The sequence below is a fragment of the Electrona antarctica genome (assembly GCF_951216825.1).
Source record: "Electrona antarctica genome assembly, chromosome: 3".
NCBI lineage: Eukaryota > Metazoa > Chordata > Actinopteri > Myctophiformes > Myctophidae > Electrona > Electrona antarctica.
This window is the reverse complement of record NC_136808.1, coordinates 16546866-16568182: the sequence shown is the minus strand read 5'-3', so window position 1 is coordinate 16568182 and position 21317 is coordinate 16546866. Positions and strand designations below refer to the sequence as shown.

At 44.1% G+C, this 21317-nt stretch overlaps 1 protein-coding gene across 1 annotated transcript in view; it reads right to left on the bottom strand.

Moving 5' to 3' along the window:
• The window catches only part of fam189a1 (family with sequence similarity 189 member A1), a gene marked incomplete at both ends in the record, with an annotated part of 144705 nt that overhangs the window by 23005 nt on the left and 100383 nt on the right, over positions 1 to 21317 (bottom strand). Inside the window, 2 exons of the mRNA XM_079497611.1 lie at positions 6528 to 6659; positions 15882 to 15992. Of these exons, the coding sequence (XP_079353737.1) occupies positions 6528 to 6659; positions 15882 to 15992 (243 nt within the window). The remainder of the gene's footprint in view (positions 1 to 6527; positions 6660 to 15881; positions 15993 to 21317) is intronic.

Here is a 21317-nt window from a genome sequence, read left to right as displayed (position 1 = left end):
GTGTGTCCACATAAACAACATTTTAACAAATACTGTACACTTAAAAAAAATCAATATATGCAGACCTAGGTGATGATCGAGTTTTCTCCATGTATGGATAGGGTAGATGGGACAGGGTTAGATGAGGTCAGTGTCGTGATCTTCATATATGGAGTTGGCCATATGGTGGCGTGACGTGTCACAAGGCGTGATGTCACGATGCGTGACCATATATGGAGGCGTGCCGTGATGTCACAAGGCGTGACCATATATGGAAGCATGATGTCACGAGGCATGACCATATATGGAGGTGTGATGTCATGAGCCGTGACCATATATGGAGGCGTGACGTGACACACGGAAATGCGGGTTTTCATAGAAAAAGGTCCATATATGGGCATTCCCAGACCTGTTTTTGTTTAGATCAGATATTTTTGCTTTTATTTTATTCAAAAGAAAAAAGTGACCCACCCGCCCAATCGATTAGATTATTGATATATATATATATTTTTATATAATTGATCAAATCGATAACACCCCTAGATGCTTTGATTCTCTACTGAATATCATGAAGTCAAACTGAATGTGTATAATGTAAAAGGCTCATGTCTATCAAAAGATGATGTTCCTCATCAAGAAAATAAATAAATGTTTCACATAAAACAACAACAACAATATAAGATAACACTTTCATAACTTTAATACAAATTAATATGTGTTCATCTGTATATTTGCAATGCAACTGCCGTAGATGTGGGAGGGTACATTTTCCCAAGTGACATAAAACATTTACATAAAGATTGTGTTATTCATGCTGGAATTATCCACTGTAACAGAAACCAGCACAGAAACCAGTTAACATGCCTGCTCAGTGGGTATTTAACCTCAAAGATACCCAGCCATTCTCAGGTCAGAGAGTAAGAGTTACACCACCCCCGTTCCTCACAGGAAATCACAAATTACCCGAAAAGCTCCTTCACACCCATTATTCATAGCCTGCGGCAAAGCAGCGGAAGAAGAAAACTGTGAATATTAAATGGATCGCTAAAGTGTGAGTTAAAATTGAATTCCAAGCAGTTAACATGTCAATTCTGAGTGCAGCTGAATGCAACCACAGAGACATTTAATATGCTTGGTGACCCTTCGTTAAATGACAAGCACACAGCACATGCAGCGTTATCTGCTATTTTCACTATGTTTGAAAATGTCTGACATTTTTGGACAATATAATGCTAGCCTATGACGTCAGGTTCAAAGTGTTATTTTTATTTTAACCCATTTTGAGCGGGAACCCCTTTTGGTGGTTACATACATTATGTTATAATTTAGCTATTGAAAAATATTTTTTTTAAATCGTTAAAATGTGCCTCAAATCTTTCAGAAAATTGTCATGATTTAGAAAACTTTTTTTTTTTAAATTTCGACGTCAGGCCTGAATGGGTTAAGAAACTACATGATCAGCATCATATCATCTCTATCTGGAAACCTCATAATGTAGCCTGGAAACCAGACGAATCTGACACCAAAAGACGATGGGGAGATTGGTCTGGCACTCCTCACTTTGAATTATATTTCCTTCACCGCAGAGTTGTGGGTGACCAAAGTGAGCCTTTTTTTTTGCTGTGACGTTTAACTTGAAATCTGTTTGTAACCGCCCATTGGAAATAAATCTTCCACACCGAAGTTCCAGACTAATATCTACGTACACAGTGATATTAGTCTGGCCATGCCAGGCTACTCATAATGCTCATGTCCAAAACAGTTACTTTTCAGGATCAACCCATTCACGCCTGACGTCGAAATTTAAAAAAAAATGTTTTCTAAAGCATGAACATTTTCTGAAAGATTTGAGGCACATTTTAACAATTTTTCAAAAATAGCAGACCTACAAGTTCATAGCGCGGCACTCGGTGCCGCGCTATGAGCTTGTAGATCTGCTATTTTTCAATAGCTAAATTATATGTAACACCAAAAGGGGTTCCCGCTCAAAATGGGTTAATATTCAAAAATAGCAAAAGTAGCAGATCTGCAAGCTCAAAGCGCATCGTTTCGTGCCACGTATCGATCTTGTGGATCTGCTATACCTTTGATGTATTTGTGTGGCGCTCTAATGTAATATGATCAAGTAGGGCAAAAAAACCAAAACAAAAGTTACAGTATGGAGATACAGATATTAGGTTTCTGAACCGACAGTGACAATATGTGCCTGAGAATACCCAAGCTATGACTATTCACCAATCCTCGAGTTCCTCACATTTTAGGAACTATAAGGCAGCTGAATCATGAGGTCATTTGGGTCCAGCAAAGCAGTAACAGCCATGTGGTGTAATAGCCATGGACCCTGGGGACCGTCCGGGGATACAGTAACAGCCATGTGGTGTAATAGCCATGGACCCTGGGGACCGTCCGGGGATACAGTAACAGCCATGTGGTGTAATAGCCATGGACCCTGGGGACCGTCCGGGGATACAGTAACAGCCATGTGGTGTAATAGCCATGGACCCTGGGGACCGTCCGGGGATACAGTAACAGCCATGTGGTGTAATAGCCATGGACCCTGGGGACCGTCCGGGGATACAGTAACAGCCATGTGGTGTAATAGCCATGGACCCTGGGGACCGTCCGGGGATACAGTGTGACACCTCCTTCTCTTTAGCGTTTAAGACATAACTCAACACGTCTGACTTCCATGGTACTTAATAAAGTTTTATGGCAGCAATCCCAGCTCATCCCGTTAATTAGCCACGATCACAATGACAAATTGTGGTTGATCTTTCCCTCCGCTCCATAGCCGTGCTTCATCTTAATCCATTTTGGGCGGGAACCCCTTTTGGTGTAAGCATTATGTTATGCTTTAGCTATTGAAAAATAGCAGATCTACAAGCTCATAGCGCGCCACCGAGTGGCGCGCTACGAGCTTGTAGGTCTGCTATTTTAGAAAAATCGTGAAAATAATTATTTCAGAAAACTGGAGGATTTAGAAGATTTTTAAAAAATGTCGAGGTCAGGCCTAAATGGGTTAAGGAGTCTTTTATTTGGTTATCAATGTTTTATAATCAATCAGGGACATGAAACGAACACGATTTGATCGCCGTTATCCCGTAAAGGCACAGGAGGACGTACATCACTCTGGCAGACAGCTTGAGTCAAGATAATCTACAGAGCTCATGAACTAGCAAACTACGGCCAAACCCAGCCTTGATACACGCTGCATACTAAAGAGGATCGTCTCCACGGGGAAGACTGATGTTGTTGTCATTCTTCACATCCTGACCAATTAATCTGAGCCGGAGTGCTTGAACTTCAGTGTTTCACGTCATCTGACTGCATATCAGTCCTCAAAATGGTATGTCATACAAGGGATTTTGGGGTTCATCAGTTTGAATGTCACCTTGTCTGTCTTTTTCTTCTTTTTGTGGTTGAAAAATGAAAACGTCAGAATCAGGGTTGTCAGGGTTAAAAGGGGGATTAGTCACAATATGACTGGAACACAGCGGTGGAAAGTACTCAAACCCAGTAGCCAAAGTATACTCCTGGTCAAATCTTACTCAATTACAAAGTAAACTTGCTCAGTCAAATGTGTACTTTTGTACAAAACTAATGTAATGGAACATTGCTGTATTGAAATGCAGACATTTCCCCCTAAAAAATTCGAATGATTTTTCAAAAATAGTGAAAATCTGTACATCTGCCGTTTTCTAAATAGTTTTAAAGTACAGTTAATCCATAGTGTACTTTTTGTGACATACTGTAGTTGTTTTGTAAAAGGTGGCATGGAATGAATTAAGGGGCATTGTTGTTACAGTATGTAAAAGGGACACCGGGCTGGACAGGGGTGTGACATGGCGCCACACACCTTTCCTGACATTTTTTGCCTCACCGTCTGTGGACCTGCCGTTGTACTGCTACCCTTTGCACCTTATGTCTAAACCTGATGTACGTACCTGCTGCTTGTTATGCTATGAATGTCCCCACACTATTGGGGGATGACTGGTCTATTTATTTACTTATTTTTCCCAACCGGCGCTGGTGGTCTCTCTAGCACCTTTCCTGTGTATTTATTGGCTCCCGCTGCATACTTTCCCCTCTGTGCATATATTATATACACATAATTATATGCATGGGGTTTGCACGGAAATTAATTTCACCCACTAATTTTGATTATTTCTGCATCAAACCACTCATTGCTTCTCTTCAATGTCTCTTCAATGTATTTCAGATCACACAAACACATTGCTTGCACAAATCCGCCATTATAAGTAACCTAATGCTTCAACGATTTGTCCCTCTCTCGTACAAACACAAGTGATGTACAGGTCCATCTTTTCAAGTCAATGCATCTATTTTCACATCCCATATATTTTAATGGACTCATACAAAGCTTTGATTTTGTGAGAAAATGTGCAAGACGCTTTTGCATGTGTGGGGGTGCTCACAGAGGTGTGTGTGTGTGTGTGTGTGTGTGTGTGTGTGTGTGTGTGTGTGTGTGTGTGTGTGTGTGTGTGTGTGTGTGTGTGTGTGTGTGTGTGTGTGTGTGTGTGTGTGTGTGTGTGTGTGTGTGTGTGTGTGTGTGTGTGTGTGTGTGTTCGAGAGAGAGCGAATGAGGTAAAGGGAGTAAGTGAAATCACACAACTGCAATATTGCACTTTTGTAACTTTAGAATGACTCTTTTGACAACAACTTAGTGGGTTATAAAGTTTTAGCATGCACTTCTTATCTATGAAAACAGCCTTTATGTTGCTCTGTTAAGGAAAATGTTTCAGTACCAGAGCTTGTGTGACTGCAATCTGCTCATCAGTCCATTTTATGTCAGCCTTTGGCTGCAGATTTTACAATGAACAAGTGACTTATTAACAGTGGAATGTTGTTTCATGTTCGTTAACATTTTAATTACTTTGGAGGAAAACCAATGCAGAGTCATTAGCTTGAATTTGTTTTGGAAAGCTTTGCTTTCATCCCCCGCACCCTCCTAACTGGGGTACCCCAGGGATCTGTACATGGCCCCCTTCTTTTCTGCTTGTACACTCTGGGCTCTGTTTTCTCTGCTCACAATCTATCATTCTATATTATCACTGCTATGCCGATGACAATGTTTCTCTCCTTTCCCCCCCTCCCTCTCAGGTGGAAGAGTGCATGTCTGGCTGACATCTCACAGTGTATGTTTTCTCACCACCTCAAGCTGAACTCAGACAAGACCAAGCATCTCTTCTTCCCAGCTAAGTCCAGCCCCATGCAGGATCTAACCATTTCCATAGACAACGCCCTGGTAACTTCGGTTCCAACTGCCAAGAACCTTGGTGTTGTCCTGGACAGTCAGCTCTAATTCAAGGCACACATTGCAGTGGTCACTCAGTCCTGTAGGTTTACACTCTATAACATTCAAAGGATTGGACCCTTCCTCATCCAGGAGTCAGCCCAGCTCCTTATCCAGACTCACTCCTTGCCTCCCAGCATGTACACTTAAGCCCCTCCAAATGATCATGAATGCAGCACGGCGCAGCACGCTTGGTCTTCAACCAGCCAAAATGTTCACATCTCTCCCCCCCTTCTCTGCATTGCATGGTTACTGAGTACAAAACACTGATGTTGGCCTACAACGCTAGTGTCGCCACTCTCTTACTATTCCACTCGGGTCGTGACAAGTGACAACTTTAAATAGGCTATTAAATATCTAATACTGTAAGTTTACGGTTTACATCAATAAGCCTCTCAAACCCATGGCTTGATCCAATGCGTAACAGGCAAGCTGTCGACCCGCCGTTTCATGGCGTGTTGACAGCTTGCAGATCTGTTATTTTGGACACATAATCAATGATGCACGACGCGCGATGAAGTATAAGCTACAACATTTTTGTAACCAAATAAGCCTGTAGGTACTGTAACGTGGGCAACATATATGGAACTTGACATTAATGCAGTGAACATTAATTACGAATTGTTTAATAACGCCAGCAGCCGCAGCGCACATGAAACATTGAGTGCGACTCGAGTAAGAGTCTTTAACTCGAGTCGCCATCTCTGCATCATGGACACTGCTAAAATCTAAAATATCTAAAACCACATATATAAATAAGACATAAAGACCCCAGGAAAGTGTTCTAAATCCTCTAAACGTCATTAACATGATGTTTAGAAAAAAGGGTGAAATGTCCCTTTAAGTGTGTCCACTAAATGCCGTACCTTGTGTTTACGTTGCTCTGGATTAAGTGCGTCCACTAAATGCCTAAATAGTAAATTGAATAAAAATAAATAAAAAAGCGGGAAATGGTAACCTGGAAACCAGACTAACCAGACTAAAGTGTCTGGCCTTGCAGGCTAGGAAAATGGTGGTGTTGTGTTTTATCTTTATTTCATAAGTCACCCACTACTTTAACACACACACACACGCACATGCACGTGCACATGCACACACACACACACACACACACACACACACACACACACACACACACACACACACACACACACACACACACACACACACACACACACACACACACACACACACACACACACACACACACACACACACACTACTGTTCACCCACCTTGAGGCGCAGTCGTATGGTGTTGCAGTCTCTCAGTGGGTTCAGTTTCAGCGTCTCTCCCAGGTTGTTGCAGCTGGAGCTCTGCTGCTGCAGCTCGCAGCAGACACACACTCCATCGCTGTCAAACTTGAGCTGAGGGGGAGGAGGGGAATACACACATACACACTCACACACGCACGCCACATGCACAAGAAAACACAGACACACATAAACACACTCATGTAAACATGCACGCATGCACGCACACACGCACGCGTACACGCACACGCACACGCACACACACACACACACACACACACACACACACACACACACACACACACACACACACACACACACACGTCAGACCTGAGCCTGACTGTCTCTACAACTGATGACATGTCTACCCTTGACACAAAACACACTGAGTGGATGGCAGACATAGTCTAATTATGAGATGAAAGACATATGATTGCATGACAAATGACAAAAAAGCTCCGCATCAGGAGAGAATGCAGTAAGTAGCTTTGCAAGGCGTGATTGCGATAGAGAATACCTCCTCTAATACAGTACGTGACCCAGTTGGTGAGAAAGCAGGACATGAACTCAACATGTATGGGTTAATTACATTGGGGAGAGGAGATGGGAAGCGTTCATATTTGAGTCACGACTAGAAGGAGCTGTACTGAGAGGCCCATGAAGCAGGGAGGCTGCTGCATGATGTCAAGACCAGTAGATAGGATGATGCTACATGTCATGTTTTGTACAGCTTAACGCTCATTTGACAAAAACACGAACCCCTGGAATTCAAACATCGATTTAAACTGGAAAGGTGCAAATCTCCACCAGTCTTCCTCCTTCTCTCTCTCTCTCTCTCTCTCTCTCTCTCTCTCTCTCTCTCTCTCTCTCTCTCTCACTCTCTCTCTCTCTCTAAAGATTGAGTTACAGAAGTTGTGACTGTGTTGCTGTTAAATGTGTAAGAACATTGAGGTTCTTGTAATTTTGTCACATTATACATTTATATTATTTTGGTATCAATCTAATATCAGCTGTCACCGGCAAGCATCCATGTCTGTTGTTCCTGTACATCCACGCAAGTAGGACATGAGGTTGTAATTGCTTATAGCAGTATTATTAATACAATTACATAATAGTTGTTATTGACCAACTGGAAACATATTCAAGGATTGAGGTCCTTGCCACACTGGCAGTAGGGCGGCACAAGAAATATGATGTTGATACCGTCATCAAACCTAAACAATTTTTTAAAATATATTTTGTTAAAACTTTTAGGTTTAGGTTTGATTAGTTTTTATACGATTTATACTAATACTGCCTAATACTACAGACTACCATGTGCTACATAGCAATTAATTACACTTTCATGACACACTTAAACAGCCTCTATATTTAGTAAACAGGTCAAGAGTTAGCTCTGTACTTGGCCCACCCATTTTTACATCTGAACCAAATTTCGTCACCAATGTACGCAATACACAATGTGAGTTTGTTGATTTGCTATTTTCATTGAATGCTGAATTAGGGATGCTAGTGTTCAAGTGTTTAAGTTAAATATAAACGTCTGTAGTCTAGTATATGTGCTGTAAAAGCTGTTATAGTACAGTAATATAATGGAAACTAGAAAAAGTGCCCCTCGGGGCACAGGTCTCCACCAGGGCAGGTCAGGTGGTGGCCTCCTGGTGGCGCTATAATAGGCCAATGTGAAAAGGGTGGCATTTCTTCATACGCCTTTGATGGCAATTGGATGATTTGAGGCATTTTGTTCCAAAAATGTGTTTTGCAAAAATCAACCTGTTGGTGGCGCTATAACAGGCCAATGTTAAAAGGGTGGGATATATTCCTCAGCCTAGTAAGAAAATGTGTGAAAGATTTCACGTAAATTGCACGCTGCGTTCATGATTTGAGGCTTTTGTTCAAAACGGGGCAATCTTGCAAAATGTGAAAGCCAATTATAGGCAATTAGGATGGAATATGAAATATCGGACAGATCCGACTTGAGCACATGACCATAGAGATACTGTGTAACGATTTGTGAGATTTTTGGACAGAATCTGAAGGAGTAATATCAAAAAATGTGTTTTACAAAAGTCGGCCTCCTGGTGGCGCTATAAAAGGCAGATGCGGAAAATGCAGGTCAAAGGTTTGTCCTCTAGGGAGTGTGCATGCAACGTTTCACGCAGATCGGTGCAGTTTTAGGTAAAAAATGTGAAAAGCTGCCTCATGGTGGCGCTATAACAGGCCGTTCTGGAAAATGTGGGGCAGAGGTTCATCGTTGGCATCCAGGGAGTGTGTGTGCAAAGTTTGGCATCGACCGGGTTAACGGTGCCGGAGATTAGCTGGTAACAGACGGACGGAAGGACGGACACACACACACACGGACGGAGTGCAAAACATACTCTCTCCCCATGCCTTCGGCCTGGTGGAGACAATAAAGCATTTCATGGAAGCAAGGTTACTTCCGAAGTTCGATTTTTGAGGGGCCCCTCATATACAGCTTTTTGTCCTAACTCGTGTAATATGTGTCTGAGCAAATCGGCTTGTTGTGCTAAATGCTGTTGACAATGAAAGGAGAATTTACATCATAATATGTGTCTGAGCAAATCGGCTTTTTGTGATGACACAAACATGAAATGCCATTGACAAAGAAAGGAGAATTTACATCATATTATGTGTCTGAGCAAATTGCTGCTTATTCACGTTAATATTATTTGCGTCGGTATAGAGCGTCGCAGTCCCGCCTCCTACCCTGGACCAGGAAATGAAACCCAATGCATTTTTCCCATAGACATTTGTTAAAGTATTTATTTAAAGACGGTTACGCCGCGGACAAAGCCAACTCGAGTCGTGACAACTCATGACAACACAAACAATATTTTGGACCAAACAAATAATTACAAAGAAGAAAAACAACAAAAAAAGGGTTGTAACCTGCCGTTTTTTTCTTCTTTCTAATTATTTGTTTGGTCCAAAATATTGTTTGTGTTGTCATGAGTTGTCACGACTCGAGTTGGCTTTGTCCGCGGCGTAACCGTCTTTAAATAAATACTTTAAGAAATGAGGAAAATGCATTGGGTTTCATTTCCTGGTCCAGGGTAGGAGGTGGGTCTGCGACGCTCTATAGAGAAGTGGTATAGTGTGGGGCATTGTGTAATGCCTTATCTCAGTGACGTGAAAGTCAAACTACGGCATGTGGAGGAGGTCGGCGGAGATGATAAGAGTGCCCCTCACTTCACACTGGTGTGATTTTTACAAGTCATTTTTATACAGTTGACAGTAATCTTTGTTATTAGCATCCTAGTAATATGATTATGTGATAATTAGCTGTAAGACAAATGTGCACAAAGCACCTCCAGGCAGCACCCCACTAGCAGGCAGATCGACTACGTGAAACATTTTGACATATACATTGTTGTGACACAATTAGGATAAAACCTGCAACACAAATGGACTATGCCAGGCAAATGGAGACTCCAGATGGAGGGAGATTATGTTTTCCTTAATAATTAGGACATGAGCTCCAGTGGGTGATCATCAGTCACACAGCAGTTAGTTCTCATATTAATAGCACTGTGCTTGATTTTTCTGTTACTTTTTTTTTAACTGTGAAATGGAGGGGCATGAAGCTCATGTAGGATGCACAGTCAAATGTAAAGAGAGTAAAAAGAGTGTTGTTGTAACTCTGAGAGTGTATACAATGGACCCAGAAGTATAGTGTAGGTATAGGCCTCAGTTTAACTCATAAAGGACCCTTAAAAGTCTATTGAACACTCAGGATGTTAGTTTAAGGGAGGATAGAATTGGGGTAAGATTAATTACAGCAGCAATACTCAATTTAAGAATTTAATCATATTTCTCTATTTTTTGGGGAGTCCATTTCATCCATCCATCCATCCATCCATCTTCAACGCTGTGAAATATAATAACTCTAAAGGGCAACACAACTCTAATTTGTCATGCTACTGTACTATACTTATTGGTGTTAATATTAGATCAATGTTTTAGGTGAAATTAAAAACTAGTGTTGTGTTCACCAATGTCACACCGCTACACTGTCACAGGCACTAGAATGCCAAGCAGATGGTCAGATTTTACTCTGAAAAGCCCCGCCTTCCATTTCCCCCCAAAACCGGGAGGTATAATGTTCCATTACTACCTCGCGCTAATAAGTCTGATCTCTCTTTAGAAGGGTTAATATTCCAAACGAGATGCTTGATTAAGTCAGAAATTATGACATCGGCGTTCTGATCAAAACCATGGAGAGCGCCGTAGATTGAGAGAGAATAGCAAGTTTTGTCGGCCCGTAAACAGAGAAGTGACTGCGCGCATGCACAAAACAGCTCTGAGCAAGGTATTGCCTAGTAACGACCACTGTCAAAAGAAATATCTCAGCGATCCCGTTTTATATAATTAAAAAGGACCTAAAGACGTGTATACACGTCCGAGGCACCCCGCAGTTTTAATTGAGAGGACATACACGTCATTGGCACAATAAGTGTTTAACAGACTAAATTGGTCCATGTCATATTTGGGACACTGGTTCTCAATGTCGGGTCTAGGCTAGGGACCACCAGTGGGGTCCATTTGTATACTCTCAGGGTTAAATTAACACTGAGAACTCCTTCCTTCCTTCCTTCGTCCATGAATTAAAAAAAATAACTAGGCCAATTTATATAACACTATTTCATTGAAGTGCGAGAAATGACTCATACCTCATACTTGCTTGCAGGCGACATTGAGAACCAGTGTCCCAAATATGACATGGACCAATTTAGTCTGAGTACAACTTCATTAAGTATGCCTAATGATCATGTTTTAGGGTGGAAAAAGATCACGGCACTCCATCTTTAAGTTGTTTGTAGTTTTGTCAGACAGTTTTTATAAGTTGCAATGTGACATAGGTCTGAGTGTTTACACATTGCTGCTTCCCTTACATTTTTTGTTTTTAATTGTTTTTATTTTGACACTTGCTTTGGCAATGTGCAATGTTTTCTCATGCCAATACAGCTCCTTTGAATTGAACTGAATTGGATTTAAATTGATAACATGTCTGCGAAGTATCCGTGGAAGGAGGACCCTACTACTCTACCCAACAACCGAAGAGCTGTGGAGGCGACGTTCCTACGGTCGGAGAAGCGTCTTGGGAGGGATCCCGCATGGAAGGTCACGTACACAAAGCAGGTGCACGACATGCTCGACAGGGGGGCCGCAGTTAAGCTCTCAAAGACTGTGATGGACAATTGGAACGGAGCTGTGTGGTGGGTTAACCATCTTGCTGCACCCAATCCACACTCTGTTACCACGCCAGTCCGGCTTGTTTGGGACAGTAGTCAGGAGTTCAAAGGCGTCAGTCTGAACAGTATCCTTTTGAAGGGCCCTGACGTTTTAAATCCCATCCGAGCAGTGCTGCTGCGGTTCCGGGAAGGAGAGCACGCTGCCATCGGCGACGTGTCAAAGATGTATAATTCGGTGTGGCTGGAGGAGCAGGAGGTGCACGTACATCGTTTCCTGTGGAGGGACACTCCTGCTAGTGACATCGAGGACTACGCTGTGGTGCGGGTCAACATGGGAGACAGGCCGGCGGGCTGCATTGCTCAAGTGGCCATGTGCGAGACTGCCCGTCTACCCCAATTCAGCGACATGGTGGACGAGAGAGCCGTCATTGTCGATCATTCGTATGTCGATGACATTCTGTATTCCCACAACGATCCCCAGAGACTAACAGAGATTTTAGCGGGGGTGGAGGCCATTCTTGCTACTGGGGGTTTTCACCTCAAGCCCTGGGTGCGGTCTGGCCAAAGTGGGAGGGAAGGCATCGCTCCAACAGTTCCAGGGACTATCTTGTTGCCAAACCAGCTACGGGAAGAAGACAACAAGGCCCTGGGGGTAGGCTACAATGTGGGCAAGGATAGCCTCTTCCTGATGGTGGCCATCAACTTCTCTACCCGAAAGAAGAAGATGCGCACGGAGACAAACCTCACTGCGGAGGAGGTTGAAGACCAGACACCGAGCCCCCTCACCCGCCGTGAGTTGTTGAGCCAGGTTGCTAGTCTGTATGATCCCATTGGGTTGGCGACGCCCCTAAAGCAGAAGGGTGTCATCCTGGTCAGGAGGGCCTTTCAAGAGGCTGGAACTTTAACCCGGGATACATGGGACAAGCCGCTGTCTAGCGAACTGCGCAGGAGGGCAATCGAGCTCTTTATGGAGTACTCTCAGCTGAGTTCAATCGCTTTCCCCAGGTGTGTTACCCCACCCGGCTGGGTGGGTAGACCTTGGGGGGTCACCTTTTCCGATGGAAGCTCTGACTCCTATGGGGCGGTGCTATATCTACGCTGGGAGACTTCGAGTGGAGTGGAAACCCGGCTGGTGGAGTCAAAGGCGAAATTGACTCCTCTGGACCAGAAGGGAGACGCTGTCAAGGCGGAGATCTGCGGGGCCGTCTTTGCCTCCCGACTGAAGGGGTACGTGCAGAAGCACGGCCGTTTGGAGGTGGAAAGATGGTTTCATTTCATCGACAGCCAGACGGTGTTGGGGGATATCCAAAGGGAAAGTTATGGATTCCAGACTTTCTTTGCTAACCGTGTTGGCGAAATTCAGAAGGCCGGGCCTGTGACAGACTGGTGGTGGGTCCCTGGCACAGAGAACATTGCTGATCTGGTCACGAGAGGAGCTTCTCCTGAACAGCTGGATGGAGATTCTCTGTGGCAGAGAGGGCCCAGGTTCCTGTCCCTGCCAGTGGAGAGTTGGCCCATAAAGTCAGCGGGGGAGGTGGCCTCCGAGTCCAGAGAGAGCGTCAGTGCACTGCAGAGGAAGGCGTTCACTGCTGTCGTGACTAGAGCCCAGGCATTGAAGTTGGCTGCACCGTCTTCACCGGTTGGTGCCATGGGGCTGTCACCAGGGACAACTACAGGGTCTTCTTCGGCGGATTCCAGTGTCTGTGTGGAAAGACTTTGGGGGGCACTCCTTGTGAGTCAGATGGACCTGACGAGATGCAGTACCTTATCTAAGCTCTGTGGCACGGTGGGGTACGTCCGCAGAGCAGTACAGATCTGGTTGCTTCAAAGGATCGGCAAGCGTGAGCAGTGGGAGGCGAGGCTCACAGTCCAGGAGCGTAAGATGGCGTATCAAGACTTATGCCTTGCTGCCCAAACTGGCATGTCCGTCCCCACAACTACTCTGAACCGGCTCGTTGTGTGTAAGGACGAGGAGACAGGACTTTTGCTATGCCATGGCCGTGTTCAATCAGTAGGCGAGGAGAGCCAGGGTGTCCCGTTGATACCTTATGGCGCACAGATCAGCACACTTTTGGGTGAAGAGGCACATCGTGTCAACCACGAGGGTGTTGCTGGCACGCTTTTGCGGATGAGGAGAAAAGCCTGGGTGGTGCAGGGGCCACGAGTTGCTCGCAGGGTGATCGACTCATGTCTGCACTGCCGGAAGAGGGCAGCCAAGCTTTCTACACAGGTGATGGGCGCGCTACCTACGGTGCGTACGGGTCCGGCGGCTCCCTTTCAGTACACCACACTGGATTTGTTTGGACCTTATATGGTCAGGGACGTGGTGAAGCGACGCACCAAGAAGAAGGTCTGGGGCATCGTCTTTAGCTGCATGGCTTCACGGGCTGTACATGCTGATCTGGTGGGTGACCTGTCGACAGAAGGCTTTCTCCTAACCTATCAGCGTTTCACTGCCTTGAGGGGACACCCGGAGAAGTTATGGTCTGACCAGGGGACGAATTTTGTGGGGGCCAAACCGGCGTTGGCTGACCTCTACAGTTTCCTGGCCGTCATAGACCAGGGAGTCGTCCAACGAAAGGCGGCAGTGGCTGGGACTGACTGGGCCTGGGAGTTCAGCCCAGCAGACTCGCCACATCGCAATGGGGCGGCGGAGGCAGCTGTCCGCGTCCTGAAGACATCTTTGAGCAGTGTTGGAGAGAACGAGGAGCTGTCTGCATTGGAGTTGCAGACTGTACTATACCTCGCAGCCAATCTGACAAATGAAAGACCAATCGGTGGCCGGGCTCAAGTCCAGGAGGAGTCTGTGGACATTTTTACACCGAACTCGTTGCTGTTGGGGCGAGCAGGGCCCAGGAGAGACACTCTGGGCTTTGAGTTTCCCTCATACCCGTTCAGCCGTCTTCGGGCGGTCCGGATTGAGGTGGACAAATTCTGGAGGCGGTGGAGCCAACTGGCGGGCCCTCACCTTTTCGTTCGGCAGAAGTGGCATGCTCCGGCCCGGAATGTCACCGTCGGTGACGTTGTGTGGGTCGCAGACCAAAACGCCCTCCGGGGGCGATTCAGACTGGGTCGTGTGGTGGAAGCGCATCCTGACTGCAAAGGCGTCGTCCGAGACGTCAAGGTGCAGACCTGCCACAGTCTCCCCATCAGTTGGTCTCAGGTAAAGAAGGACATGGGGTCATGTTCATCTACCATCCTCCATAGGGACGTGAGGAGGCTGGTAGTACTGATACCGGTGGAGGATCAACCATAGTTTAAGTCCCCACCAAGGGGCCCAAAAGACTTTAGCTGCTAAAAACTTTCAGCTGCTCTCTTTTTTACCTTTTTTACCCAAACGGACTTACGTTCAGCTGTTTACTTTTTTACCTTTTACCCAAACGGACTTTTGAGTTGTCTTTGTTTTGAGTGCTTACTAAGAGTGAGTTTTATATGTTGTGACTAAAAGTGATACTATTGTGTGTATAACCTAAGTGGGAGGTTGTGTCTAAGTGGGAGGTTGTGTAGCCTACTTGGATCGCGTGATCCGTAGCCTAAGTGGGAGGTGTAATGTTATTTACTGCGTGCACAGGCTTAGGTTACCTATATTTTGTATTTGGGGTGCTAGAGTGGACTCTAGTGGTTGAGGGAGGCACTCACACCTGTTGCGCATGTGCGAACGGAGTGGGATAAGCGCCAGTGGTCAGTCTCCGAGTGTGTTTGTCTGATCTGGATGTCTTTTGTTTAATTACCTGCTGCTAACTACTAACTGCTGTTTTTTATACTGCTGTTGACGGGTTTGGCTATTTACAAATACTATACAAAGTTTAGTTTAGTTTTAGTTCATGTGTATTATGTTGTGAATGTGTGTGTGCAAATAAATTAACAAAACGAGTATTTGAGTTGCCTCGGTGGTATTGCTGAACTAGCATGCTGTGTGTAGCTAGTTAAGCCGAGTAGTTCACATTGTCCCAGACAGATGATAGCCTCGACGGAGGGCTAAATTATTAGATTATTGATTGAGTCTAGTGATTTCCGTACAATGTCTCAACACATTGTCATTTTAGTTCAGAGCCTATTTATTGGTAAAGGACACAGGACAGGCGGTATCATAGGGAGAAGGTTAATGGGGTTCAGGGCTCACCAGCTGGCAGTCTTCTAGGGAGTTGACCAGCTGAGCGTTTTGACAGGACAGGATGGAGCCCGCAAGGTTGAGCATCACACACACTGCTGACAGGAGCATGAAGAATGTGATCTGAAACAACAGAGAGAAGAGGACAGCATTAGTCAGCATCAAAGGGTAGTGCACGCACATCCAAGTGCCTGGGTGCAGGACAAAGCAACAGTTCACATAAAAGACAATAACGTGGCCTGGACTGTGGCTCAGCGGTCCAGGCACCATGGCTGGTAATCCAGTCTGGCAGTGTGGCGCAGGTTCGACTCCCGATCCCGACGGCCCTTACTGCATGTCACTCCCCCATCTCTCTCCCCATTTTCTGTCAGCCTACTGTCTGTCCCTCTATAAATATATATATAATAAAGGCGGAAGCAGCAAAAAAAAGCACTAAAAAAAAAGACTAACGTTTGCACACAGGTGAAATAAGCTCCACTGTTTTATTGCGTTCAAAGTTTCGATCAAGATAATTCTTCTTGATGAAGATCTCTTGAATCAGTGGAGCTTATATTATCAACAGCATTAGTCAGCTCAGGACATCAAAAATGTTATGACTTGTGGGAGATAAATTCAGTAATTACTAACTTCTAAAATTGCTTAGTTGTTTGTTAGATTCTTATTATAGATAGAAATCTAGATATTGATATGTAGTTAACTGTCCAATAATGACAACTGATTGATTTGACCGAATGACCAGAGAGGAAAGCACAGATGCCAATAGAAATCAATAAGGTGTTTAATTCTAAACCACTAGAGGCCTGAAGGCAATCAAACGTTATGGCACAGCGTTTCATTAAACTACCCAATAAACCACAGTGGAATTTGCAGGCCGGTATGATGGGCAATATAGAGGAACTGCTAATCTTTCTAATACTCACTCACGTGCATGCAAGCACCACTCCAATCTCTTTCTGGGTCTGCAGGCTGATAGATCTGAGGTAATGCTCACTCTATTGCCTGCTGCAATCTGGCATCTTGATTCTCCGGCTGCATGTCCTCTTAGCCCCCTACTCAGTCTGTCTAAAGGATTCTCTTTATTTCTGAGCTGACAGTCTCAGGGATATCAAAGCTGTTAGCAGAAATAAAGAGAACCTTTCAGGCGCCTTATATTACAGCTCAAGTGTAAACGATAGGACATTAAAGGGACACTTCACCCTTTTTGCAAAAAATACAATTTTGACTTGAGATCAGATTCTAAAAATGTCTTCTACATCCTGACAGTTTTCTGAAAAAGCTATGTTTCTATGTCAGTCGTTCTTCGATTTTTCAAAAATAGCAGACCTACAAGCTCGTAGCGCGCCACGAGGTGGCGCGCTATGAGCTTGTAGATCTGCTATTTTTCAATAGCTAAAGCATAACATAATGCTAACACCAAAAGGGGTTCCCACCCAAAATGGGTTAATGACGTTTAGAAGATTTAGAACACTTTCCTGGGGTCTATACGTGTGTAATATGTGGTTTTAGATATTTTAGATTTTAGCAGTGTCCATGATGTCACAGACACTGGGCCCACTTCCTTCCTGGACTACATGTTGTCTTAGTAACACAGCCCTCCCCCTATCCACAAGGAGGAGCAGTGCCCCAAAGCATTATGGGAATTGTAGTATGTCATGGATGGATTTTTTGTTGTAGTGATTCAAAGTTGATCACCATGCCGATTTCATACTTTTGGCACAACTGTGTGTTAAGAGAACTGTGCCATTAGGAGGAGAACACTGAAAACAAGTCACAGGGGGAATTTTCATTTCAGGCACTGGACTCAAGCATCCTTGTGCAGATGGAGAGGAGGTGGAGGACACACAGAGAGAGAGAGAGAGAGAGAGAGAGAGAGAGAGAGAGAGAGAGAGAGGTGGGGAGAAGAAAGAACCGGAGGTGGGATGCTATAAACAGATGGAGTGATAAGTTTAAGTGCTTTGCACGATGCCTGAAAATTGAAAGATTAAGAGGGTGAAGGGTGGACTTGAGGAAAACACCCAAAGGAGAGCGAGGGAAGAGAGAGAGAGCAAGAGAGAGAAAGTAAACGTTGAAGACAATAATACAAATAGACTGAAACAGGTGGGGAGAGAGAGAAAGAGAGAGAGAGAAGGGGGGGGGGGGGTGGCTTATAGACACAGATGCAGCTAAATCTTCTGGCCCGTTATATTAACACCCAGTCAGTTGGCATGTCACAATTATTATACTGTAATCGCCTAATCACAATTATTTTAGATAATCACAATTATTCTGAATAATCCTCAGAATTGTTTCCATTCATCTGTATAAATCTGTGTATCTAAAATAAATTATTTTATTAATATAAATTCAGCTATTTATTTTAGAAACTTTAGAAAAGTTTAAAATGATTAAATATGGTATTCTATGGCAATAGTATTGATTTTGATATTATGATGATAATGGCCATTTGTCAGTCATTCTTGGAATATTTAAGTTATTTGTTATATCTGCCCTGTGCACCAAAGTTCAATGTTAAAAACACAATTCAAATAAAATGTCATGATTGAGCCAGTCACTATTATATTATGTAGCACCACATACTGTAGCTACTGCACTGTAACTACAGGTAAATACAAGTTGTAGAGACAAAACGACATGTAGGAGGGTTCTGTTACTGGTGATCCTGTCAACAAAGATGTCTTCTTTGTGTACGTTTTCATGGCGACAGCTGTTAAAAAGGTGCCTCTGCCTTTTAAAGAAGTGAAACAAAATTGATATTCATTAAAAACAAAAATAATAATAGTGGCAGGATGCCTGCTTGAACAAATTATGCAGATAGGTTTCTGCGGCCAAGCTGGATTTGTGTCTACAATATACATTCACCACACCTGAGTGCACTTCAATAATATTATGTAAATAATTCTAGTCCTGCAAATACCACTGAACTCACAATGTAATATATACCTACCCTGAGTGTGTGCGTGTGTACGTGTGTGTGTACGTGTGTGTGTGTGTGTGTGTGCGTGCGTGCGTGCGTGCGTGCGTGCGTGCGTGCGTGCGTGCGTGCGTGCGTGCGTGCGTGCGTGCGTGCGCATGCGTGCGTGTGCGCATGCACGTGTGCGTGTGTTTGTTCATCTCAGCTTACTGCAACAGTATACAGAGTGGAAAATTGACCAGTGTTAAAGTTCATTTGACAGATGTATGAATATTAAGTAGAAAACTGCGCTCACTAGAGCACAAATCCCTGCCAGGAGGCATGACCTAATATTAATAATGTGAGCTCGTATATCTGCTATTTTTTTAATAGCCAACGATAAAATCTAAAATCATCTATCAGGAGACCACAAGGGGAGGTAAATCTCTTGGCAGAGATGAATCAGTTCATAACAGCACTGTGACAGATGTTTCTGTAACTTTTAGTAATACTCTTTGCAAGGACATAGTTGTAACAAGCATAATAATGGATGAGATTAATTAATTAATTTGTGTGTGTGTGTGTGTGTGTGTGTGTGTGTGTGTGTGTGTGTGTGTGTGTGTGTGTGTGTGTGTGTTGGGGGGGTTCTTATTATCACCAGAGCACATCCAGTCAAATGAAGTGCCCCATCTCAGCCCATATAACCAGCAGCTGTTCCACCTGGGGAGACAACAGTCTCATTTAATCACCCCTCCCCCCCCCCCCTATGGACGGTGCATGGAGTGCTCTGCCATGAAGCCACAAAGACATACTCAGCCTTTATCCACCTGCATCAGCATAATGGATAATTATGCTTTTATTGTTTATTGTTTATTACGGATCCCCATTAGTCCTCACTACAGTGAAGACTACTCTTCCTGGGGTCCAAAATGCTTTTGTGACAACACAGGGCTGCGCGAAATGCACAGAAGCAAATATCACAATATATATATTTTTATTATACTAGAGTGATGCCCGTTGGGCACTGGCCTACATGGAACGATGCAAGTTGGAAATGCATGCCCCACCCAGTTATTATGTCTGTGTGCCTTTTATGCCCATATATGGAGTTCTCTGTCAGTCATGCCCAAATATGGAGTCTATGCCGATGATGTCAGAACAGGTCAGCTCCATATATGGAGATATAGGTGTGATCAGGTCCCGGGCTTTTGCGCTGGTTCTGGACAACCGGCTATCCGACGGACTCGACACCGGGCACTGCACTCCCTGTGGGGGTGTGGAACGTGTGTGTCGAATTTGAAGTTGGTGGGGCAAACGGTTCTCGAGTTACATGGATACAGACAAGTTATGCAAGTTACAAACGTATAGTATACGTAAGTATACAAAACAGAAAATCAAAAATACAGAGGTGAACAACCTATAGTATCGTACATTAAGAAAAACAAACAGACAACAAAAAAGAAAAAAAGAAAGAAACGATAAATCTAAAACATTTTGTGGAGTTCAGTTACCATATATACAGTGTGGCTTCTAATTGAGCTCTATAATGCATAAATATAGAGCGCCCCCATCTTGACGACCACAAGATATCTTTGAGCAAACCTTGATATCGATATTTTGGCGATAATATTCTATTGTGACGATAATATTTTAAATTAAAAAAATAGCAGATCTTCAACATGCAGATTAGCTATTCTTTCTATTTTAGGCACACAACTAGAGGTTCGGCCCGCAAAGCAGCCCTCACATCTGAATTTGGGCTGTTACATTGCATGTTGAGTGTTGACTGGTTTCTGTTGTGTCTGTTGTGACCGCACTTTTGAATCACACGCCCCTGTGGTCTGCCCATCCACCCATTAGCAATTTTAATATAGGATTGTCAACCACTTATTCCTTGAATAAAATAAGGTCTAAAACAGGAAAAGACAACACTTATGCCATATCACAATATTACGATATAAGTTGAAAATATATAACAGAAAACAAAGTAATGTAAAACTTATTTGGTTTTCAATGACTACTTGGTTCATACGCATTATGCAACACTTTCCATAATCCCATTGTGGATGTCTTTATTATACGCAGTCCTTTACACCAGCGGGGCCTTCATGTCACTTCAGTGAGCCTTGATTTGTATCTGCTGATTGTCATGAGTGGCTCCACTCTGACATATTCTCATTAGCACGTAGCATCACATAGCACAGTTTAACAGCCCTCCATTAATTACTGCTGGGCTGCCCACAGCATGCCAAATTGCCAATGAGGAACAAAGACACGCACGCACGCACGCACGCACGCACGCACGCACGCACGCACGCACGCACGCACGCACGCACGCACGCACACACACACACACACACACACACACACACACACACACACACACACACACGGCGTGGCAGGCAGGGAGGACTTTCACTGCATGTCATCATCACAGTTTAATACTTGTGGAGGACAATGCATCACAATACCTGTGCCATTCATTTCCCCGAATCACAGTAGTAGATCACAATGTACAGCCCCCTGGCTCAGGTAGAGAATTGTTTCATCACCAAAAT